The 26190-nt window shown below is 36.9% G+C and overlaps 1 protein-coding gene across 23 annotated transcripts in view; it reads right to left on the bottom strand.

The window, feature by feature from the left end:
- GPHN (gephyrin) overlaps nt 1-26190 on the bottom strand; it is a 283847-nt gene that overhangs the window by 103989 nt on the left and 153668 nt on the right. For 16 of the 23 annotated variants that reach the window (XM_039552422.1, XM_039552426.1, XM_039552425.1 and 13 more), the window contains 3 exons: nt 21812-21850; nt 5901-5995; nt 3625-3691 (listed from right to left, as the gene is read on the bottom strand). In XM_039552422.1, coding sequence (XP_039408356.1) covers nt 3625-3691; nt 5901-5995; nt 21812-21850 — 201 coding nt within the window. The remainder of the gene's footprint in view (nt 1-3624; nt 3692-5900; nt 5996-21811; nt 21851-26190) is intronic. The other 7 variants (XM_039552424.1, XM_039552432.1, XM_039552437.1 and 4 more) reach the window with 1 other exon arrangement.

Below are 26190 nucleotides of genomic sequence, written 5' to 3'. Positions count from 1 at the left end.
AAACTACACTGATGTCATTATAATTCTATGTAGCTCAGAAAAAATATTTCATAAATAATCAGTTTTTCAAACCTCTCCTTGTTCTATAACCTCTAAAACAATGAAAAATTTATTTTAGATGGCTGGAGAAAGCAAAACTGCAGAGGCTGTGCAATCGCTCTTGTTCCATAATGGGCATACATATAGCTACCATATATAGCTACCTATACTGCTAAAATACACTGGTGTTCATCAAATCAAGCGGGACCTCAGGACATCATGTGCTGCAGCTGCCTGCTCAGATCAGGGTCAGTATGAAACTCAGGCTTCTTAAGGCTTGTTCAGTAAAGTCTTGAAAAATAATCCAAGAACAGAGACTGCACAACCCTTCTTGAAAATGTGCTTTAATGCTTAATTACCCTCAAAGTGTTTGGACTTTTTTTTTCAGTTTTGTTTTGGTTTTCCATTTCTTTTCATCCATCTGGAAGGTACCTCATTCAATTTACGACTATTTCTCTCAATCTCCTCCCAGGCACCTCAACAAAAAGTTTTCTTATGTCATTTGAGGAGACTGCATATAAACATTAAAGTATTGGAAAATGATGGCAGGGTCACAAGCATTAATTGCCATGGCAATGCAGTCAGGACCACACAAGTTGACAGACAAAGCTGGTGCTATTCCTTTTGTGGCACTTCAGTTTTGTTTCATTTAAAAAATGATTTAAAAAAATGTATTCTGACATTTTAGAGTACCCAGAAAATAAAAAATAAGTTCAAAAACAGATAATGAAATAAATATATTCAATAAATAAACATGACTATGTATACAAAATAAAAAGGAAAATATCCATCAGAAATTACTGGAGTTTATATATGCCACTTTGTAAGTAAGACATGACTCACAAGCATTGTATTTCCTCAAAGCTTCTAAATAAGAACACATCTTTCAGTTGCTTCTTTAAGAGTAATGAATGATAAGTCATTTGTGAATTTAAACATTCAAGTTGGTACTGTGAAGAACTGGAGTAAGCTGGTTGAGTACAAATGCTGTATATAATGAATGTATATTAAAACATATTTGTAAAGATAATAAAGATTATGACTTATATGTAACTGCAAACTGCAGAGTTGTTGGGCCTCCACAGTATTACTTTTAAAATGGGTTAAAATAATGAAGCACATCAGCATCATTACTTTAACAAAGACGCAAACCTCAAGTAAGTGAGAAACGAGAACAATAATCTCTGAACTGAGCAATAATTGTGAAAAAGTACACTAATAACTGACTAATCAGAGAAGCATGTTCCCCACTCCTGCCACTGAAATAAAGCCTTGTTGGCTTGACTGTTGATGCACAGATTCCCAGTAAGTCCTCTAAAAGCTCATGTTACATATGAAACTCATTGGTTTAGGCAATTGTTACTACAATAATAAAAATTGTTAAAGACCAAATGATTTTAATTAACATCTGGTAATTTCACACTTCGCTCTCTTCCATAATATAAACTATCTTTTGCCAGACTTAAAAAATGGAAGTATTCTACAGATCTGGATTCAATGCTACATGCCACATGTGCTCTCTGGTAAAAATATGTTTGGCATGCAGTCCGTTTTTGAGATGATGCATTTACATGCTGTCATTTTCCATTAATATTTTAACATTTTATTAAAGAAATATGTATACTGCTGCAATTTCATGAAGCTTATAAAAAGCTTCTCATATGATCGTATTTAAACAATGAAAAGGAAATTAACAAGTGGTAAAAGAGAAAAATGAGGGAAATTTCTGGTAACAATCTGTCCTTTTTGGTTCTTGAGATTCAGCCTTTAATGGACCAATTTTCTCTACTATTCATCTGTAGTATTCACTTCCAGGACTATGCTTGCTAACCCATGACATCATCTTAAAAGTCTTTGCTGAAATCTGGCACTTCGAAGATGTCTCATACTAAAAGAAATTGTGACAGGACAGAGCATCATCATGACAGGAACAAATAAAAATCAGTTTGTCAGAAGCTTGCTTGTATGATGCAATAATATGATTTTTTTCTTTTCCAGCAGAATTACCTTTTCTATTACTTACCCTATATCAAACTATTGTTAAAATACTTATGAATACTTTTTCATTTCTTTTCCTCATTTGCTTTCTGCAATTTACCTATCTTCAAAGTCTGATTGCCTCAGGACAGAAAATGACAATTGTTCCTGTAGGTTAGGAGCGCTACTGAACACAATAAAAACCATTAGAGATTGTAGGCTATTTCAGCTCTCATAATTCAGCAAAAGAAGTATTCGCTTGTGGAATAACCTTCTTATTGGCGCATCAGTTCTTTAAAATGTGGGGCCAGTGCTGTGTTAAATACATGTACATACATATGATTTGCCGCTCATAAATGGAAGAATTTCAAGGAGGTATATTTCCACCTCACCATCCTCCAATGCCTGTTGTGTGTTTTGAAGGCTTTTAAATTTCCTTTAAATTACAGCCTCGCTAGATTTCCTAAAAACGCTGTAAGGAATGGGAGAATCATAGGAGGGCTCACACTGGGTCCTTGAACTGAAACATGTCAACAGTGTATCTGAAAACCTATGGTGGCTGCTTAATATCATAGTACTCAAAACATTTCCTCTTCAACTTCCAGGTGACAGCCCACATAATGTGAATGACAGAAGTCTTTCAAGAAGCAGTGACTTCAGGGCTGTGCTGCTAAACACATTAGTACTGCCTGCTCTGTGCCTGGGCACTACAGGTTCAGGAGATGTGTACCAGGTATGCATTTGTTAGAGGCCAGAGGTGAAGACGATTATTAACAAGGCCAGACGTAGTCTGAGCCCTGAAGAAATAGATTCTCATCACTGATGGGGGACCTACCTCAGCAGTTTTGTGTTAGGTTGTACAGATCACTATTCAGCTTAGCAGTATTTGTATGGAGAAGACTGTTTTTCTATCAGCCAACTACGAAGAAATTAGTGAAAGATCTAGCCTTACTCACAGATGCACACAAAAATCCCTCCTGGAGTTTAATTGTGTTTCTTTCAGCTATGCAGTCAGAAAGCAAGCATGAATAAAGACAAAAATTCTAACTTCTCTGTCCAAACTGAGCAAAATGCAGGAAGAAAATAAACTGTATAAAGACTGAAAAGTCTGATATACCCATACAGAGAAGATTCAAAAACATCCTCAAACTCCTAAAAATTATGTTCCCTTTCTTCCCTCTTGCTGAGAAAAATTGGGAATGTTCCACATGCTGCAGCAAGTTCTACCATGTACTAGGCATTCCTCTCACTTCTGTGTGAAAAAGAATGATTTCTTGGAAGCAGGAGACAACCCAGAGATAAGGTACAGCTCATTAGAGAAGAAAGGGAATGTGCAAGAGATAATTAGACTCTTCATTAGCACTGCCTGCTCAAGTGAGTGCTCTCTTGTGCTACATGTAATGTTGTCCTGGTGTGCACATAACACCATTGAATCAGACTGGAATTGTATGGTCCTTGACTAAGAGTGATGGTGTGGTCACTTAACATGAATATGCATTTCAATTCACTTTTGTAAAATTTGTTGTAGTGGGCACTTTCTACCATTCAAAACAACGAGAAGTGCTCATCATAGTTCCTTCCTAGCAGATCAGTAAGAACCTTTCTTACCTGTGAACCTTTCTTGCTACCTGGAAGATTAATTATGAGAGTTTTCCCTCTGATTCCACACACAGGCCTGAAAAGAAAGAAACACAGACTGAAATTCTTGTATGCAACTATCTCTACTACCAAAACTAAAGGAAAGCATTTAAGGCAAATTCTATGATTTATCAGATTTTGTAAACTTAATTTCCAATATATTTTCTGATTATGTTCTCACAAAAGAACTTGGGATAAGCTGAGCTGAAAAAGCATAACATGAGATTCACAGGGTCTAACATGCATTTGATAGTATGAACACTGGCTAGATTTCCATCTTTATTTAGACCTGTGTAGCTCCCTGAATTCCATTGTTTACTTGCATCCAGTACATTATTTGATATAGTCCCTATTTGGTCATACACATGGTTCCTTTGCAATGTAATTGACTGTGTCAAACATTATGTCCCTGGCCAGCAAAAAAACCCTAAGTCATGCTTGTTGCATTAATTCAAATATGTCCTTTTTATTTAAAGATTCAACACAAGAAAAGCAGAGAAGGAAGTAATTCTCAAGTGAAAATTGTACTTATGCAATTCATATATAATTCTTCCTAATAGTTTTTCCCTCTCCCTTAAGAAAAGGCAAGACCAACTATCAAAGATAGAAGTTTCTTTGGTTTTTTTTTTTTTTGTCTTTTAGAAATTCCTTTGGTGTTGATGCAAGGCTGAACACTCAAGTTCTGAATGCTTTCTGTTGTCTAGAGTTTGACTATTCAACATTTTAGCTAAATAATAATAATAAAAAAAGAAATTAAATTACTGAATTTTGTCTTGAGGTTGCTTCCACTGTTTACAAAAGCTGAGGCGAAAAACCCAGGGCTGGGATATAAGGATAAGAAAAATGTAAAAGGAGAAAACTAAACCACAAAGATATGGAGGTTACAGTTAAGAGAAACCGTGTAATATTCTCTTTATTGAACAAAAATATCACCTATTAGCGAAGACAGTACAGAAAAGAAAATAATTTCCAGTTACGGCATTAGCAAAAATTTTGAGCCAAACTACATGGTTTGTTGGGTAGCCAACTTCCCTGGATATCTTCTAATACAAATAATTCTCAGTGATTAATTTCATTTATTGGTTTCATGGCATTTTTTAGCAAGGTAGCAAGTATTTCTGCGACAGCTGTCACAATGCTCACAAGTAAATAGCACAGAGATTGTTTTTGTGCCACTAAATGAACTTTTGATATCATATTCAAGCCAGTCTGAAGTGTTGTTTTCAACTGGCAGTTTGAATATTGACTGACTCCTAACCTCTCTTTTCTCATATTGCCTTCTTTCACACTATGTGCCCTCAGTTTAGAAAGAATTCCAGGTAGCTGAGGAATGCTCTACTGCAGCACAGAGATGAGCCTGAATTAAAGAAATGTGTTCATTTACTCCTCTTGCAGTAGTCAAGCTTACAGAGTACAAACTCAATCCAGCAAATCTCATACGTGGATTACAGTTTATGGCAGATTTAAAACAAAGGAAATAATAATTGTCCACTGAAGAAAAAAAATGAGGTGGAATTGTGTTTGGCAGATAGCTCCTTTAGCAGTTGTCTTCTTGGCTCTTCTACTCTGCTTTAAATATTTCTGAGCATTATAAGCTAAATGACCAGTACAACCAACCAATAATAAAAAAAGGACTAAAGCAGCAGGATGAAACTCAAATTTCAGTCACCAGTAATCAGACCTAGTGGCTCAAGAGAGAAATGGAGCTGCCAAAAATTTCTCTAGAGAGAATGCAAAAGTAAGTAAAAGTGCTTAAGAACTGCGAAAGTATTATGTGTGCTTTCAAGAAAAGCACACAGATGTGCATGCATTCCAGGTACTTTGAGAGATAAATTAATGATATTCCTCCAGACATAGGACAGTACAACACATTTGTCTTTATCAAAGGGAATTTTTTGCCAACAAAACATTTTAATACTTGATGAACAAAATACAGAAAAATTCTTCCCTCACCACCAAAACACCACAGTTCTAGAATGAAAAGACAGCTGTTTAAGAGTGTGCATCAATATTACAAATAACCTGGCATAGAAAATACAGGATGATACAGTCTCTAATAGAGACAACAAAGGGAATTAAATGAAACTATGCAATTACTATTACTTGAATTTGGCCACTTCTCTGAAGTTAAGACTTCTAGTCTTGATAACAACGGCAATCTTCAATGATTTGTGCACAGTCATTGGATAACAATAAGTAATTCTATGGAAAGAGTTCATCTCATATTTTGAAGGAAGTACTCTTACCTAGAGAGCATGCCCAGAGGAGTAACATTAAGTGATCCCATCAGCATTGCCAGTGCCATCCCCGGGGCTTCTCGCTCTATTACTTCTTTAGTGGCCTGCAATCAAAGATTAAATAGCAAAGTGAGTGAACAAGTATAAGGATAAGAAAAAAATGAAACCAAAATTGGGTAGGAATATCTCCTCGTTTTTTTCTGCCAAGAAATGTTGTTGCTAAATTCTCAACTGAAATGAGCTACAGAATTTTCTCTTGGTTGTGTAAAATAGGGAAAGACAAGGAGCTGGGATGAAGTACTGTTAGCAGCACTGTGAAGATTCCTATAGAAAGTTATAAAAGTCAGGATTCTATAAATATAAAAAGTGTTAACCAACACCACAGAAATAACAACTGCCTTGAACAGAAAGGAAAAAATGTTTGAGAATAAGCAAAGAAAAGATCCAATGTAACTGCCTTCTCTTCCTCATCAATCTTGTGCATTTTCCTGTTGAGATTTTCCCAGGCATGAGAAGGATGAATCAGTCTGCGCAGAAGATAGAAAAAAAATTTGCAAAGGGAAGCCCATGTAGCAGGCAGGCAGGAAAAGAGTAAAATGGTAATGATAATGGCCGGAGGCTGAGGCCTTCCCTTTTGGTCATGTCAGCAAAACAGCCGTTCCAAACAGGCTGGTGGCTTTTATTCATAAGCAGTCCATATGCAGTGGGCATTGAGAAGTCTGGAAGCAGAGTCTGAAAATTCTTGTCTTTTTAGTCCTTTTCCCAAACAGGGAATCAGATGGAAAATCATGCACAACCTTCTGTCCTTACTTCCTAACACAAATTTTCTCAAATGCACAATCTGTCCAGTCTCCCAACATCTACCTTTACCTAGGACATAGCATCTTAAAGACAGGTTACAGTTCTATCTTCTCTTCATTTCCCCCACAGTAGCTGCTGTTTAGTGGATAACATTGCTTCCTGCTCTGAAACAAGATTCTAACTTATTTAGCACAACTAAATTGGTAGCAATGGTCAAAAAACTGTGAAATCCATGGTATAACATACAGCCAAACTACAATGCTTTGATGGTACAGCTATCAAAACAGAAATAGAAAAGAACATCTTAAATATAAGGCGTCGTGGTTTGGTGGTTCAACCCACCACATAAGGACACCCTGAATAAGCTGAATTTTCTTCGCAGTTTGATATAGCAAAATAATACAATAGAAAAAAACCAGGCAAATTATTTTGTGGGAAAGATTCAATTATCAATCACATCCTTGTACTTTTGTAAGCTCTTAGTTTACTAATAGAAAACTAAAGTCCCAGAGAAGGAAAATTACAGAATTAACCCGACAGCGTCTCTAAAAAAAGGACACTTGCATGTAAGGGTGCTTACATGAAGCAATAAATAAAACTGAAAAAAAAAAAATCCATGAAGAGTACAGATATTCAAATGGCCATATTCTCAAACATGGTCACTAGCTTTTGACATGTTTTAAAGGAATATCAGCATATTAATTATCAGAAATTAATATCAATATTAGAAGACATCAGACACCGCTACTATGTGAACCTTTGAGTACGTTATTAATAAACAAACTTGTTAGGCGCTCAGTTGTGGGAAGCTGGAACTTTGGTTTATACAAAACCAAGAAATTTTAATTTAGTAGCTGACACCACAGTCTCATGTATTTGAAGTATAGCATGTTGGTTTTAGGATCTGCTATCCTCTACTCAGAAACAGAGAAGTCATATAAATACAACCCAGTGACTGTGTTTTACACAGGGAAAATAAGAAGAAGTGAGCTTGGAATGATGTAGACAAAAATAAAACTCCTCCATGGATAGAGATTACCTTAAGATACCTGCTGAGGTATGGAATCATCAATTACATTAAAAATTCCTAAGACACCCATAGACCTGATGATTCTTATAATATAGGAGATGAAGACATTGCAATGGTGAAGAGACACTTTGCTGACCATGAAAAGGCTAGTGAAACATGGAACTCTCTGTGTGCGCATCCATAGCAAGTCTGTATCTATGCCTTTTCATTTCAGTTAATACCATGCTTCAAAGATATTCAAAACTGTTTTTAAATATAAAGTGCATTTTGAAATTTATTTTCTGCCCTTGAGCACAGTGACACTTTGAAGATATCATTAGTTAAAATTCTAAACAGGCTTCAAAGGTAGTACAAGATGCAAGACAGTCCATAAACAACGATCCTGCAGCTCAGGGAGTCCTTTAATGAAATTCAAGTCCATTCTCCAACTTCACAAGAAAAATGACCTCCACAAAATGTCACTGCTAGCAGGCAATGTGATTATTAAAAATGTATAGACTAAGCAACAAAATCTGAAAGGGCATAAAGTCCAAACAGCAGTACAGTCCTCAACACAAGTTTCTAAAAATAGTTGGTTCAAAATATATATGCTTATATTTATTACTGCAGATGGACCTCTACAAACAGGGGAACGCTTCTGGTTTTCATGTTTGCAGCCTGACTGGATGGATGCAACCAAAAAAAGCTGCTGCTAAGTAAACCACTTCTACAGTGACATCTGCTCTTGAAATCAGCCACTGTATAGTCCACTTTTGGGATGTCCTCAAATAACATGACTTAACATGTGCCCCGAACAGGAACTGAAATAACCATCACACTGGGAAGCACACTCTAAATTAGCTATACATATACGAATGAAATCAGCAATGCTGCAATGTGTAACAACTCTTTGTTTAACTTAACAATGTACCAAAGTGCTGGTGGCCAAGTTTTCTGATACTTTTTTCAGTATTTTTCATTTGAAGGAAGGGTGGAAGAGAGATGTCAAACTTAGATTTTCATCTGTGTCCAGTTCAGGAGTTAACTGTTGGGTACCAACACCTGCATCCATGGAAACTATTGAGGAATTAGTGACCCAGCACCTTCACATTTTACCAGTACTCTAGCAAGGCTGAATTAAGACTGTTCCACCTTGCTTTGTGGGCAATTTTTTTGTTGGTAGTCTCACCATCAGCCAGCTGTTGCCTGCTTCAGGGGACCATAGTATTGGCACAGAATGAATCACAGATCAAGGCTGTTGCTCTCGGCTCTCTTACAACAGCAGTGATGACACTGTTCGGCAGAAGCAGGAAAAAATGATGATATTTCATTAAGAGCTGTCACATTGATGTCTTAATCAGTACTGAGCCTTTACATTGATTCTCAAACCTGAGGCTGATGACTGTATAAAAGGTAGGTGGAAAATACTGGACCAAAACTGCATAAACCACTAAAATGACAGCAAAGAAGTGTCTCCAGTTTCTGATGGATAAGCTGGTAGTGCAAAGAAGACAGGTGCTTATAAGGGGGAGGTGGAAGAGAGGTGTTCCACAGAAACGAAAGGACTTGAAAGTAAAAGCCAGAGTTCAAGAGAAAGACAGAAATGAAGAAAGTCCAGTTTGGAAGTTACAAAGAAAGGAAAGGTTTGTAGTTTAGATAGGAGAAGGGAGTGTGGGAAGAAGGAAGCTAAAATGGAAAGGCAGAATTGCAGGAAATCCAAGCAGTAGGATTCTCAGACGGGGAGAAATGAGAGTAGAGTGAGGGCAAGTGAATGGGATGGGAAATAGCGGGGAGGTTGGAACCAGAGGATTTTAAAGTTCCCTTCAAATCCAAACAATTCTATGGTTCTACAAAGAAAGACTGCCCAAGGCAGCTTGGACAGAAAATAAATGAGGGAGAAACTCAGGAGAAGCAAAAAGGGAAGACAAGACATGACAGAAGTGTCAGGATGTGGGGGAGCCACAGAGAGAGACAATGGGATTGAAATAAAATGTTAGTTTCAGCTCCAAAGAGGAGAAGTAGGGACAAACAATTTAATTATTTAGGATTTACCAACAACATCTATGAGAGCAGTACCTCTTATATTTCATTGCTATATGAATAAATGCAATTGATTTTAAAGCACATTTTTGATTGTTTACAAAGTGCCTTTTTATTGGAGTTAGGGCATTATGTTCCCAAACCAACTGGTATATTTTTAGATATCTTTGACGTAGTTGCGGTTGCTTAACAGATGGCTCACTGCCAATTGGTTTCACAGAGTTCTCTGCTGTTTCACTGCCTTTCTTTGCCTCCACATAAATTGTTAGTTCAGTTTCTAACCTGTGGAAGCCCTCCCAGGCAGTTTTTGGAGGATACACCTAATGCAGACTGATTTAATTAAAAGACCTAGGACTACTCTTCTGGAAATGTCAGAAACTCCTTTTTTTTGTCTTTCAGGTATTAAGCATAGCAAAGTTTGACCTCAATAGTAAGTAATGATGAGACATATCATATACTCTTCAGCTGGTTTTGGGCAGTAATATAGTTTTACACCTTCAACTAAAATGCAAATATGAGACTCAGAAATCATAAGAAATTCAATTAAATTGACAGAGACAGCCTCTGTGGAAAATATTATTTCTGTTGAACAAGTTAAAACCTATGACTCTGCCTAGCATAAAATAGAGCTATATGTGCAAATTAATGGACAAATTTGCAGATAATTTATGTTTAACTGACTATAGCATTAGCATTAATAACATTTCATTATCTATTTGAACTTTCCACTGAAAGCTGAAATCTTGGAAGGGCTTTACCAAAGAAATACCTATATAACCTCTGCAACGGAGCTCACAGACCACAGAAGAGCAGAGAAAGAACTAGACAGATTAGTCAAATATGCAACAAAAAGGTCAGTCATGTCTGCCAACCAGTTGTGTAAGAAGTGTGTACTTTAGGAATAAAAACTGCATCTCTCAGCCTGGAGATAAGATGCCTTCTTCAAAGTTACTCAGAATACCCTTGCTGGAGACAACACATGTGCCAGTAATTTTTTTTCACAAATCAGCTATTTCAGCTTATTGTCTACTTCCCTACTCTTATTTTGCAGGGAGAAAATAGAGCTTACATGGAGCTAGACTGATCAGAGCTTCTCACCAAAAAACCACATATCTACTTCTCCTCCATGAACAATAAGAAATACGGGTTTTAGCAGTTGGTTTCTTTTAATACACTGAAAAGCTTTTTGGATAAGGATTTTGAAGTTTGTGTCATCTCAATTTCACTGTTATGCTGTCTTTCCTTGAATTCTTCCTATTCTTTGTCACCAATAACCTGTATAGTGACATTCAGCGTCTTTTTTTGGTGGATGTAAGGCATGACAGGATTTGTTGTCTTTGATGTTTTCCAAAATCAAATTTCCTTGGCTAATTGCTCAGTTAACTTGACAAATGGATGAAACTGACCACATTTGCTATTGCTGCAAAACAACTAAAATCAAGCAGGTCTGTAAAAACACAAGGCTAAAGTGAGCAGCAGTTGCTGTGTTTGGGCTCACAGGATGAGTGGTGGTGTCTAGGCAGATGTGGGGCCAGTGCTGACCCTGACACATGTGTTTGTTCCTCCTCATGAAGTGACTATCCAGCTTCTGTCAATTTTAGTGTACAGTAAGAAACTCATACCGAGACTGGTGAGTCTCCATTTTGTCGTCCTTGCTGGGAATTTTTGATGTTGAATGCAACTACCTGTGTCAGGTACACATAGATACATACTGAGAGCACTCTCAGACTTTTGTAATTTTTTTTTACATGAAAGAAAAGTAAACAAAATAAAACAAAACACATCTAATCATATTAGGGTGGTTTACCCTACTGCCTTTCCCTCTTATCAGTGGTAAGCTTGATACATACTTCTCTGCTAACTGACCTGATTCCATTTTCTTTTTGCTTTTCTTCTCCCAACTCAAATCTACAAACAGCCAAAGGTGAATGGAATCCTGATTAATGTAGCTAGCTAAAATTGAACTCTACAAACTGGTGTATCTGCACACACCAATAACACATTTCCATTGACAATGATTCTGCAGCAGAAGAATGCTGCTTGCACTCTCAGCACACCTGCAGTGATTCTGCTGCCACCCAGAATCAAAATATCACAGAATGACCCTACAAAATTTAGCAGTGCGAGGAACAAAAATGTCACAGCAATAACTACTGCTAGCTTAAATACAGACTCTGTTTTCTCTATTTCTTCCCATACCCATGATTCCCTCTGCCTGCAAATTGCCTCCTCTGAATTCTCTCACTCCTTCCACTGGGACCCATCATACCATTTATTGCAGCCTAATGCCTATGGCATGAGACTCAAGTGCCAGAAGCTAATTCAGTGCCCGCTTTCTTTATAAACTGGTATCAGTGAACGAGTCTATCAGTACACTTCCACTGTGTAGATGACCATAAAAAGCAAGTGGCAAGTAGAGGTACCTCTGGGAACACTCAATGATTTATGCATGACCAAGCCATGAATATATTTAATTTCCAATAGTAGCACTCCAATGATACTTATTTTTGTAAACAAATAAATTATTATTATTACTATCATCAAATAAAATGTATATTAGTTAATAAAAATCTTAGTGTTCATTGTAACTTTCCTTAAAAGTCCTTGTTTTCTTCAACTGAAATCAAAATCATTAGAATATTTACATAAAAACACTCAGTTTCTTTTTTACTTACAGCTTGCAAAATATTTGGGGGAAGATGCTTCACATTTTATACACAATAGAGAAGCTGAAAATTTAAATTATTACACTAGAAAAAAACAACCTTGTGGAATTTGTAAATTATTCTTCCACTTCTGCAGATCTAGATCTAAATTTTTAGCTAAATCTGGTTGCATATGATTTATATAAACTTCATAGATCAGTGATTTGCTTGCCTCATCTGTGTAATTGAAGTGTTAATGAAATTGACATATCCAGGCACCCAGTCATGTACATTTTCTAAATATCACTTCTAATAGATATTGTGGTAATAATAACTTTTTATCCCTGATTGCTAAACAAAGTTTTATGATCTTAAATGTATATAAAATATTTACGCCATAAAAACTGATCTTAATTTTATGATACTGCCTACCCCCATACATTGTCATAAACCCACTAGAACAATCATTTTTAGTAGCTGCTAAGCAAACAAGACACTAAATGCTTTTCTGCACTACAAGGAATGCACTTAGGCTCTACAAAGTTGGACACAGCCCACTAGATGCAGTACATTACAGCTGTCTAAAGGTGTGCGTTAAGCCAGTGTCAAAAAGCAGAGTATTTGCAATGGTAGGGAGGTTACAATGAACTTGTTAAAACAGCAGCTGGAAACAAGACACTGCACTTCATACAAAGAAGGGTCAGGTGTCTGCTTCCTCTTGCAGCCCTCTTTCTCATGTGCAAACTGCTGTGCTTCCCACTGCAACTCCACTTTGTGCAAGAACAAATCCCTTTCTGTTCAGCAAAGGTAGCATAGCTGAAGACTTCCTGGTAAATACACCACCACTCTGCTATTACAAAAACACTGTTAAAATTTTATCTGTTAATAACTACTATTCTTTTAAGTTTTCCCTCAGTTATTTCAAACTGCTTTCTATTAATATAAAATGTAAAAATCTACGAAATCCAGCCCAACCTTTAAATAATTCTCTAAAATTTGAAGAAAAGGAACAAAACATGGGAAGTAAAAAATTTTGTTCTCTGAAAATCACAGACTCATGCAGTAGAAATGAGAGAAATAAGCATGGGTATCTGCACTACGTCAATAAGAATTCTACATGACTGAACTGACAATGTGATGAGCTTTAACTAACGGAGTAACAACTAGGGAGCACTGTCTCATAAAAAATATGAAATATTTGCACTTCTGAAACTTCAGTCAATTTCTTCCACAGGTGCAATAGCTCCTCTAAACAGTTTCAGATCTCAAATCATCAATGTTGAAGATTTAATAAAAAACGACCCTTCCCAAGATACACTTCTGCATTACAAAGGGTGGACTAATGAGTGATAATTTTTCAAGGATACACCATAGCAACAGGAGAACTACCAAAAAATACTTTCTCTTAAGATTCTCTTACACAGTATCTTTACTCCCCAATTAAATGATAAAGCATCTCTAATAACAGTAGCTTTAAAGTACATTTTCCATAACCTAAAAATTCATAGAAATGATTTTTTTGTGACATCCAGTGATGCAATTCATGTTTTCATAGTCTGAACAGTTGTCAGTTTTGGTATGCACAAATGACACTTTCATTATAACTGAACAAGTGAACAGACTTTAAAATCCAAAGTGACCTACTGTGTATTCTGTCAAATGATTCCCTATATAGGACTATTTAATTTCTGGCACAAATCACATTTTTTACCTCCAAGATTCAATCAACTGAATGAAAAGGTTTCTCAAAGAGAAGATGGGAAGTATTTTGTTGACACGGATGTAGCACAGAGCACTGAAATGGAAGACAGTAGAATTCCTGATCTATACTGAGTGAGGAATATTAAACATATCAAGTTTACCTTTTACTCTGGAATTTTATTTTACTTTTAATTAATGACTTACAGTATTTTACAGTAATAGTGAACAATATATATATAAAAAACCAGTATAGACTATATTCTCTCTGTAACACTGTTTCTAAGATGTTTACTATGTATGCTTCCAAAACACCAGTTTCTTTCAGTTTTAGAAGATGTTGAAATATCTTTCATGCACTAGGTAAAACCGGTAGAATAATTTATTGACACTACTCAGCTGTGACAGAGCAATGCTTTCACATTAATACAACTTTGCACAGTATAGACAAATTCTGACAGTTTACCTCCCAGCCACACAGTTCAATTTGGAAACCCTCAGGGTTCTTATACACACCTTTTCATTAATATAGATACAGCAACATAGATATATAAGCATCTCCCCTCATATACACTTCTGCTGTGCTTGAAGCAGCAGACCATGTTGTGCAGAAAGATCTTCTTGCTTTTTAGTAAAATTCCCTCTGTGTCCAAACTGTTTTTTCAAATCAGCAAACTGATTTTTACACTAGCAGTGTGTGACTGGATCACTGAGGAAAGGCAGTAGCTTTTAAGAAATGACATGGCAGAAGAGATTCTTAGATAGGCACAAATCACATTTAGTTCTTGCTCTGTACTCAAAATGTAGACAGGACACTTGCGCTGAATGCTAAGCATCTTGTTGGAACCCAAAGCGCAGGGAGTGTTTCTCTGCCTCATCTGAAAGACCCATCCCCCCTGGAAAACACTGTTTTTGACCTTTATCCATGGAGAAAGCTGCCAAGGCTCTGGGATGAATGAGAATCTACAAGAGTGTGAGTTAGGTGGTAGTATAATATTTAGTTTGTTACAGAGTGAAAAATTTAGAGCTTTTAGGTTTGTTAGTATAGTAAGTAGAGATGAAGGCAAGATGGAGGATCCCTTGTAGTTTTTCAGGTTTCTTCCTTCTTCACCTACTCCATTTTCTGCAGTATGGGTAGTACAGAATGATTGGTTAGAAAACAGTTAGATTGGTTAGCTGCAGTACAGGGCCACATGAAAGGATAGTTCCTTAGACATTGGTAGAAGAGTAAAAATAATGTACACTTTTAGTGGCCATTGGTTAGTTTACCTTTAAAAAGCCTTGAGTTTTCCTGCATTTGCCTTTTGGTATTTGCTCTGCTTCATGCTATGTTGCCAGCATGTAAATTGCTGATAAGATATAATAAACAACCTGAAAACCGAGAAGTTCCAAAAGACCCGTTCATCTCTTATTCCTGGCAAGGACTTTCTCCCCCATCTGGGGAGGACATGTGGGGGGTGAGAACCTTCACAGCATCTCACTACCACAGCAAATTTGCTCACACTAAGTGTACAGCAACTACAAACATCATACCTCTAGGCAGACTAACTTAAGTAAAAACTCAGACAGCTGTATTCCTATATAAATTATATGGGTGATGAAAGACCACAATTCAGAATAACACAGAAATCAAATGCACCTATGGTTAGCTGCCCAATACTTTGCATCTGATGAAACAAATTACATCTTAAATAATAATCCTTTTTTTAAAACAAAAGATAACAATGAAAATAAACAAAGACACAAAATATTTCTGGGGAATATATTAGACTGTCTAAACAGTGTAAAAGCTATTGAAAAAATCCCACAGTTCTAGCTAGAGTGGAAAATCCATTTTTGTTAACCTTAAAGTCAAAAGAAAACTACTCTCTCTTGTCTGCAAAGAATGATCATGATTTAACAGCAGCTTCTCATTAAGATTCTGCAGGAAACAAAACCCCTAGGAGATAAACACATCTAAAAGAACTTTGTGCCCTTCTCTGTTCTTCCAGGAATGCCCAATGCTGACCAGCAGAAATCAGTAAAATATGGATGAATTTTGCAAGAGTTTGAAAGACACCACAGCGTCAAGCCTTGTTGTTCATGGATTAATTCTGTATACCATTGGATACCTAAGCATTATTTGGTTTCAAATGAAGAACAGGTCAGCTCCTAGTAGGAAGTGGCAATAACCCAATAATTTTTCACTCTTAAAGAGGGAGTTGTAGACCAAAAATTCAGCCAAAATTGAAGGTGCAATGAGTAGGTTTCATTCAGCTTTGAAATCTGCAAAATCTGCCGCTTGAATGTGATGATGATCTCACTTGAATGAGTGATGCATGTGATTGCAACAGTACACAAAATAAAGCTTATTTACTACTCAGTCTGTCTGCAAAAGGTTACAAGAAAAAAGTCTAAAGGTGTACAAATATTTCTTGAAAGCAAAAATGAAGGTGAAAAAGATTGATGACTGTTGCTATGACGTTCCATAAGAGCAGTGAAGGCCGAATCAAACAAAAGTTTAAGTGCAGTCTCACATAAAATTTCCAAACAATTACATAAATCTGACTTCATCAAACTCCCAAATGAAGTGGAAGAAGCTCCAGGAAGTCATAGAATAGTTGGGGTCGGGAGAGACCTTTTAAAAGCCATTTAAGTCCAACTGCCCCCTGCAATAAGCAAGGATGTCTTCAACTAGATCAAGTTGTTCAGAGCCCCATCAAACCTGACTTTGAACACTTTCAGGGATGGGGTATCCATAGCCCCTCTGTGCAATCTGTGCTAGTGCCTCACCACCCTCACAATAAGGAATTTCTTCCTAATATCTAAATTGACCCTCCTTCAGCTTAAAATCATTTCCCCTTGCCCTATCATATCCGGCCCTGCTAAAAAGTTTGGTCCCACTTTTTACAGACCCCCTTTAAGTACTGAAAGACTGCAATAGGGCCTACCTGGAGCCTTCTCTTCTCAAGGCTGAATCTAAAACTTGTCTGGGTAGAACAGCAGCAAAATGTACAGGAGGGAACAATTCTGCAACAGTCACCGATTCATTACTTTGCACATCCATCTGTGGGAATAAGGCCTAAAGCCAAGGGAGATGCTGTGAGATGTGTGATAAAGGGATTAGTGTGGGCATGATGGCCTGCTGCTAGGGGTGCGAAATCCCTCCTTCATATACAAATGGCTGCCCCCCCAACATTTATGAAGGCAGCAACTGGATATTTGACTACAATCGCATCTCCACTTCTCCCAAAAGTATAAATTTGGCATTTAAAATACTCTTTAGCAGAGGATGAGAATAAGACCCCATGCTGCAGACAAGTCAACAAGCTTGCTCCTCTCTCTCTCCCCAAAGCTGGGATGCCTCTGTAAGATTTGAGCCTCTGCCTGTCTTGGACCATACCTGGGAAGAGTTGTACATAGTGCTCTGCACTTATATTTTGTAGATCTAGTGTATTTATTATAGTCAATCTAACAAGAATGTGTAACATATTATTTTCATGAACTACACTATTTGCGAATCTGTGCTCATGAAAGTTCTTAGTGAATGTGACCAGACTTAAAGTGTCAAACTGGTCGCAGACAGAGAGTAAGCTGACTGTACCCAGACCCTCTGATCTCTGGGGAACAGCTGGGAAGCAAGGGATTGATCTTCTGTCAAATTTCTATACTTATAATGCAACATCATCTCCTCATTTTTCCAAAAAAAGCCATTGGCCAACTAAGTTAAGAGGTAACAGCAGAGAGACACTGGAACTTACTATTATTCAGCAAATTGTTATGTGAGTTGTAAAAGCAAAAGCCTTTGTCAATGATGACAAGCATGAACCAAAAGGCATGTATGTTCTTTAGCACATGTATCATTTAAGGCATTCTTGTCTAAAATTAACCAAATGCATTTTTCAATCTGAATCCAGAAGCAACATACGGACATAATAAAATCTGAATTCCAGCTTGACATGAGTCACTGTCAGACACATTATTCTTAAAAAAATAGAAAACTTCAACTGAAAGTGGAAGCAGTGATTAAATGGATCAGGGCAGTGAAATACCTGGAAATCCCAAGGTAGAAAAATAATCAGAAAAATAATCAGAAAAATAATCAGAAAAATAAGTCTCTTTCTTTTTGAGTTCAAAAGACCTGTATTAATTAGGAATTTGTTTTCTTTTCAGAAACAACTGAAGAAATTAGTTGCTTAGAGGTTGCAATGCTGCTATCAACAGAAAGGATACCTTTAGAAAACAGAGAAGAATAAAGAAAGTGAACTGTAAAAAAATAAATGGAAATTTAAAAATTGCATTGAAGTAAAGAGAATATACAACAAACACTCTCTGGCCTGACAAATAATTTGTAGGATTTAGATACTGTAGCTCAGGAAATGACTTTGAGAACTGTAACAGGGGTTTTGTATCAGAGATAATAAGGAGGGAAAAGAGTCTAACAAGGAATAAAACTGAGATATAACTGGGCTGATAACAGGAAATTTAGTTATTCTGGAAAGGGAAACTCTATGAGCTGAAAAGGCTTGTAACTGTTCATGACTGTTTCAAAAGCTACTCTTCAGTTGAAAATTAGCACAGGATAGACTAAAGAATACATTCAAACCCTACCCCGACCCCTCCCGAAAATAACAAGAACAAAAGATTTAGAAAACCTCCCCAAAACCCCTATTAAAAAAAAAAAAAAAAGATAAAATAACGTTGTATATCACTGTTACAGGGATTTGATAGAGAAGATGTTACTCCCAGGGCTTTGTGTGCAAATTTTTCATTATTTCTTTAACCAAATGTTGACTCATTTATAAGAAAAAACCTAAAAATTATTCTTTAAATTTACCACAGATTATTTTTAAACTAATTTAAATATTTGTACCATAACTTGACCACTTCACGTGGAAAACTGATTTAGCTTGATATGCTACAGTGAAGCTGCCTAAGACAGCACTGCATCAGTTCTGTGGTAGGCATAATTTTCAGCCAAGAAAATTCCGTAAGTTCAAGAAAAAGCTTCGTGTTTATTTTTCTCCAGCTCCTGCTGCTTTTCTGCATTTAAAATTTCTGTCATTTGAATATTATTTGAAAAAATCCCTCAAAAATTTTGAGGTAATATTAATTAAATAAAAAGCTATATTAAAAATAACTAAAATGACACATGAACAAATTACTTGTGTTTCTTGGGATGAGGAGTGAGTTCTAGCAGTACCCTGCAGCCCCGCACTGCTAGAGTGAATATTCCTCCTCCCTTCCAGCCCCTGCTATACTTCTCAAACAACTGCCTAGGGAAGCATCAAAGTAACACTGGGAATTAAAGCTTGGAGAAAGAGATTTGCTACTGAGACCTGTTCATGTCACCACACCCTTCAACAACATGAAGCTGGTGGGAAGTGAGAGACTGACAGCCTACCATCTTTAAGAGTTCATGAAGTTGTGAAAAAAATATGCTTGGAAAAGCAAGGGAGGGTTGGAAAGGCTGAGAAGAGAGAGGACAGGAGAGCCTAGGAGATGGTAAAGGAGTAAAATAAAGGTGGACTTCACATCCTCCAGCTCCTTGGAGCAAAATACGAGTTAACTGGTTTCTAGATGTTAATGTGAAAACTGGGAGAAGGGTCCTACTAGCTCTTCCTCTGAACAGTGTCAGCTGTCCTGGGAGCCATCCTCCACAGCAGCAAGCTGGTGTTGGGGACATGGGAACAAGGTGCTCTCTCACAGCGTCTTTCTCGGATTCCACAGCAGGTCCCACACTGGTGAAAGCTGCTACTGACTCAAGGGATGCTGCCCTGCCTCTATGCTTAGACATAATTTCACATATTTAAGGTACCTCTGAAGATAGCAAAAGCAGTAATAATATATCTGAAGAGATTTAAAAGCTAAGGTTAAAAGAACATTAAATACAATTTATTTAAGTATCATAAGAATTTATTAAGAAATGATGATAGGATCCATTATGACAGAATATTTTCTCTGGTTCCTAGTTGGCACTGGATTCAAAAACACAGTTAAACCCACAAACAGTGATAATAAGCTAAAAACTGTGGCAGAGCTAGGAAAAGAGGTCAAACGAGTTGAACTAAAAGAAGAGGCAGGAAATCCTGCTTCTTATTCTAAGATGTGACAATGATTTATTCTCTTACTATGGACCTTATGGATGTAGTCAAGTCCTTGTTCTTAATCAGTGAGAGTCACAAAAGGTTCTGTAAACTGGCAATTGACCATTCTCCCAGTACAGAAAGAGTAGGAAGTAGCAATTAGGACACACTTCAGTTTGGTAATACTGTACTGATCCAAGGGTTTATTTAGATTAGCTGCAACCCTCTGTTTTAAATAAAGAGACCTGTAAAATTTCTTATTTAGCTTCTTTGACCCACTGTGTTTAATGAACACAGCTCTACAGTCAAACCTTAATCTTTCTGAGGCTGAGCAACAGACTGTTTTTCCCTCCTGTTGTTACCTACCTTCCACAGATTCTGAGATACCTTAGGTAATATTAGGGTTGTAGTATTTAATTACAATCGAATTTAATACTTAATACAGTATTACTGTAGTAATACACCTATTGAATAAAGTGATGGAAGCAAAGACTAAATACAATTCAGTTTGGTTTGGGTTTGATTTCTTTTTTCATAACATGGGAAAGGGTTTTGAGTAGTTCTATGAAAAAGCTGAATGTTGGTACTGAGATCAGTTTTTGGCTGGTATGTTAAACTGAATCAGACCATGAAGGAGCCAGACAGTAGTTTTCCCCATTCCTTACAATTCTTCTTAATCTTTTCAGACTGGTGCATATTTAGAAATAAAATCTAGGCAGATGGGTAGGACGATATGATAGAAATGCCAGGCATAAAAGCAAGTGGACAGAATGGCAAAAGAGCAAGTATCAGTGAGTAAGCAGACTCCAAGAGCAGCAAAGGGACACTATATTCAAGGATCAGGTGAAAAGGCATGAGGAAAATGCCAAACATTCAGCAAGTTGCTAAAGCAGTACCAAACAGTCAGCAGGTGTGCCAAGCAGCAGAAGAGCAATTCCACAAAGTCAGCAGATGCACTCAGCAGAAAGGCAATGCCAGGCACTTGGAGCAGGAGACAGGGCAGCCGGAGGCCAATGCCCATGTACAATTCCATTGAAAGGACAATAAGGAGGCGATACATGCCGGGCAACAGATGGACAGGACAGCAGGTAGTCACTGTCAAGCATTTAGCTGGTCAAGAGGCAATGCCAGACAGTCAGGCAAAGGGCCAAGATTTCAGGAGGACAACGCCACACAGCCAGCAGGTAGAGAGAATATAAGACAGTAGTGAATGTCAGGCAGTCCCCAGACAGACAAGGCAGAAAAAGACCAAAGCCCACTAATAATCAGATGCAACTGTCAGCAAGAACAAAACATAAGCCTGCTAAACAACTGACAGGGTAGCAGCTGCTGCAGTGCTTTTTCAACAACTTAGGATACCATGAGTGAAACAGTCCCAAGAATCTAGATGCTCACCCTTTGGTAATATAATTTGATCAGACTGAACCATGAAAATCCACAGGAGAATAGCACACAAATGGAAACAGCAAATGAGTCTGACCCTAGCACTTGGGGAGGCCATGGGACCTTCCTATAAAACAAAAATATGAGAATCCACAAGAAAATCAAACAAATGGGAAAAATGTGTCTAAAAACTGTTTCTGATGATGATTAAAAAAGCAAAAAAATACTAGCAAAGAATTAGTTTGGAAATGATTGGGTGGGATTGAAGATGTTGCTTACCCCTCTCTGGAGCCCACATAATGGGAATGTTGGGAATTTCTGCAGCAGAAAAACAGAAGAGAAAAGGGATTTCTGACTCCCAGTTCAAGGAAAGCATGTCAGTTTAGGACTGGGTAATCTCTTTGGGCAAAAAATAAGAATTCAACTGAATCTTTGCCCATCCCCAGATACATGCCTTTATTGAGGTTTGTGAAAAATTTAAGAAGCCCACATCACTTCCATCTCATGACCTCCCACCCTTGTTTCCCAAAACCACACTTACCTCTAGCACCTCTAGTATAAGAGGGGAAAGGGGCTGGTCTTGTGAGCTCATTCCCATATCCACTGCAAAATGGCTTGTGAAGTTGAACAGGAGTACCCATTAGCCACTGCCGGCCATTTGTGAGATAAACGGAAATCATCATTAACTGTTACTCATTATTAGTGTAGGTTGGTGTTTGAATTTGGCTTAGACACACCCACACTCTCATGAAAAGAATTAGTCTTATGAATCTTGTGGGGTAACCCTCTTCTAAGTATCAAACTTATCAGCACCTTTCTGTTACCTTGAATATCCTCTTCCCTTTAACTTAAGCATTCTGCTATTTAACATGGTTGCTTTTTTAAACAAATTAAACTGTTTCAGAAATCTTAGCTGCTGCTTTATTTCAGAAACATGCAATGAACTCTGAAATGTAAGAACTGAGAAAATACCAGCACTAATAAAGTTCAGTGATTTATCATCTGTCATTTAAGTAATGAGACTTCTTATTCAGTATCTAGCTAGAAACGAAAAGAATCAACCAAGAATCAAATTTCACTATTTCTGTCTACTTAGAAGTCTACATTGTGTATGCATTTATCTACCTGCACATTAACTTCTTATTGTCAACACTGAAAACCTACATTCCACTTTGACAATGCAGTAATACGAAACAAGAAGCCAACTCTTCCCTCTTCTGCAAACTGTAGAGCACCTTAGATAATATAAAGGAATCATTAGCTTTGCTGTGCCCTTGCTGAATTAGGATTTGAAAAGGTCACAGAGAATCTGTATGGACTTGCCATGCACTCATACGCAACAAAGTTTTTAAAGAATACAGTAGTGATAGGCTAAGCTGATGGAACTTCATCTATACTGATCCCTGGGTATCAGCCACTCATCCTTCTTCTAGCAGAGCAAGGCACAAGAATAACAGAGGTTAATAGAATTTCAAATTTAGAAATTTGTGTTGTAGAATAGGAATTCCTTCCATACCCAAACTTTCCTGTATTGAACACTACTATTTGGACTTAGAACAAAATGGCAAAATATTTAGGCAAAGAAGACCAAGAGATTTCTATCATGTGATTAGTAATGGCACAAACCAGCCAGGAACTGCAAATACTGGCTGAACCAGAGATATCAGAGCACAAGGTACTTAAGGTCCCACAGTGGCGGCTTTACAAAATCCCGTGATTTTGTGGCCAGCAGGAACTACAATTAGCTGCACCGCATCAAGAACAAAATTGCTATCACCTTCTCACTGAAGGGAGATTTTTCAAGCTTAATGAAAATGAACTATGACAAACTGATCTCAGCATACCATAAGAAAATGCCTATTTGTGGAGGAAAATACGGACTTTTAAAATTCAGTGACAGTTTAAATGTCAACAATAAAAACCAGTAGGTTACGCACCTCACTACTAATTTAGGTATTCAATGACAAAATAAGTGGAAAAAGAATATATGCATGAAGGGACAAGAAACTAAAATATAGTCTAAATAACAGTTAAAAAGTAATTATTTTCTTGTCCGTAACTGGTAAGACTTTCATGCCTAAGCGTGACAATAGTCATTTTGGTTTTCTATTTTGGTACTTACACTGAGTCAACATTTTGCTAAAGCTTCACTGCTCCATGTGGTAGCAATTAGCAAAAGCAAGAGAAGGACTAGTTATAATCCTAAGAATAACTCCTGAAGCCAGCTGCTTTCCAAGACTCTCCTAGTTTCTTTCCACTTAGTTGCTGGAAAAGCTCCTAAACAGCAGGGAAGAAGTAAATGAGAAATTCTCTATTCTTTAATAAGTATTAGTTTTAATGATCAACTATTTTAATAGTGAGTCATTTTGCTATTCTGGTGTGCTAATGTCAAAAGGACTAACTCACTCAATTTTTCATACATTTTAAATCCAAACTAGTATTTGGATATCCCTCTAGTTATCACGTCTTTAAGCTGCCTTCACAGAGAAGTCTTCCTAACATGTCTATATTATTTTTTTGTTAATTTTCCCTGTATTAAGCTTTTACTAAACTCTTTGTAATAGACCATGACCAGAAAAAAATTACACAGTAAGGGCAAAAATTGTGTAATTACAGGCCTGACAATGTTTTCAAGACTATTTTGCTTTAACTTGATGTTTAATTTTGTTCAGTTTCCTATTATCTTCTCCAAAGTGATGCTTTAATGGAAACTATTTTTAGAAATGCCTAAGAGGAAAAAAAAAATTCCAAAAGTTCCAAATTGAAAATTTTATTATGCAGAAGTTCTATGGCAGGCCTATTTTTCTTCCCCAGTTACAGAAAGGACTGCAAGATACATTCACTGTTGTGGCTACACTACTAATAGGAGACAAGCCAGTTTATTTAAACTAACAGAGAAATGTCTACATGAGCTGTGGGCTCTACAGTGAAAACACAGCTAAAAGGCATCAGTAAAACCAAGAGGAGGAAAACCCTTCTCTTTACCCCCTTAAAAAAGCACACCATTATCATATTGTTCATCTGGGTGTACTTTTGGAAGTACTGGGCTCACTCACACAGGAACCATTTGTTCACTCTTAGGACATGCCAGCCTTCTTCCAACTGCCATTCCTAAATTACATTGGAAAAAAAAAATCTTTAATTCAAAAATTAAAAAAAAAAAGTGAGATTGCCTGGCTCATTACTGTGGTTTTGCTTCTCATTTTATGAAACATTCAAATTCCTTACTGCTGTTTTACTCTTCAGCAGAGCTTGCAAATATTTCGTACATGTTTGGAAGTCAGAAAACACAGTTTCTATTTGCTATTCAAGAGTATTAAGGACAGCAAAAGAAAAGCAAATGAAAGCTGATCCTCAAATAAGCAAAAATATCCAAAGGCTTAACAGGAATTCTATTAGCATTACCTTTATGATATGATGGTCAGACAACTTTACACAGAAGGTGAACACGTTAGTTAAGTAATTAGGAAGATATTTGCCCCAGCATTTGCCACCAATAGTATCAGGGTTTTGCATTTTCAAAAAAGAGACTGAAGCAATTAATGTAATCCTTTTGAATTCAGGATATAAAATAGTTTAATTATTGATTCAGGATCCATTTGATTCAAACTATCTTCTCATCTAACACATACAGAACATAAGGCTGTAAATGCAGGATAATTCACTTAACATCATCCATGATTTCTGCAAGGAGTATAAGATAACTTGCTTTTATAAGATATTTCTCCCACTAGCCAACACTTTTGATCTGACAGAATTAAAACGAAGAATACAGCTCTTTAGGGAATTCGCTTGTGTGAATAATCTCTTAAACAAACAAACCAACCCAAACACACAAAACCTTTCATTATGATGATTTTATTAGATTTTTTTGGCTCAAGCTTTCTATCACCAGCTATTTTTACAATTCTCTTTAGTAGGTAAAGAAAGTCTTTGCTACCTTACAAAGCCTTTAGTACCATGCATTATTTGCCAAAGAAAGTACAGGTAAAAATAAAGTTATTTCTCAGTGTTCTTTATGATAAACTAAACAGACTGAGTTGTGTAACTGTCACAGAAAGCATCTCTCCTTGCCATCATAGTTTTTTGACTATTTTTTATATCCACTGTGACAGTTGAAACTTTTTAAAAGGGAATGTCAGAAAAAAAATGCAGCTTTGCATTTTAGACACATAAATCCCATATACAGACAAGTATTGTCTGCATTGTTTGTTTTATGGTCTTATTTTTTTGAGTAACCTCTGATAGTTGAGTAAATGGAGCTGAAATGGGATCTGCCTTTCTTCCCCCTCACAGTTCTTACTACAGGTGTCCAAACAGCTTTCAGGTGTTTTCATGCAGTGACTGCAGTTGATGACAGCACAACTGAGCCCTTCAGTGATGATGGTGTGCTACCAAGTTTCCCTGAGAAACTCAAACAAGAGAAGAGAAAGGCACTTTTTAGCCCTTTGGAAGTCAGCTAAATCAGAGTGGAATTTCTCAAGACACAGGTACTTGTGTAAACTGACTGTGACTGTGCTGTGTGGTGCAAATAATTTGTATACTGCTGCTTCTCAAAGAAACTGGTAATAGATGTGTAATGAAAAGTGTTCTGCAACAAACATATCAATTCTGCTATAATAACAGGCCTTCTCAAGAGGCACATAAACATGGTTGGA

The sequence above is a fragment of the Corvus cornix genome, chromosome 5, assembly GCF_000738735.6.
Source record: "Corvus cornix cornix isolate S_Up_H32 chromosome 5, ASM73873v5, whole genome shotgun sequence".
NCBI lineage: Eukaryota > Metazoa > Chordata > Aves > Passeriformes > Corvidae > Corvus > Corvus cornix.
The sequence above is the reverse complement of the archived record's forward strand: the minus strand, read 5'-3'. Positions and strand labels throughout refer to the sequence as shown.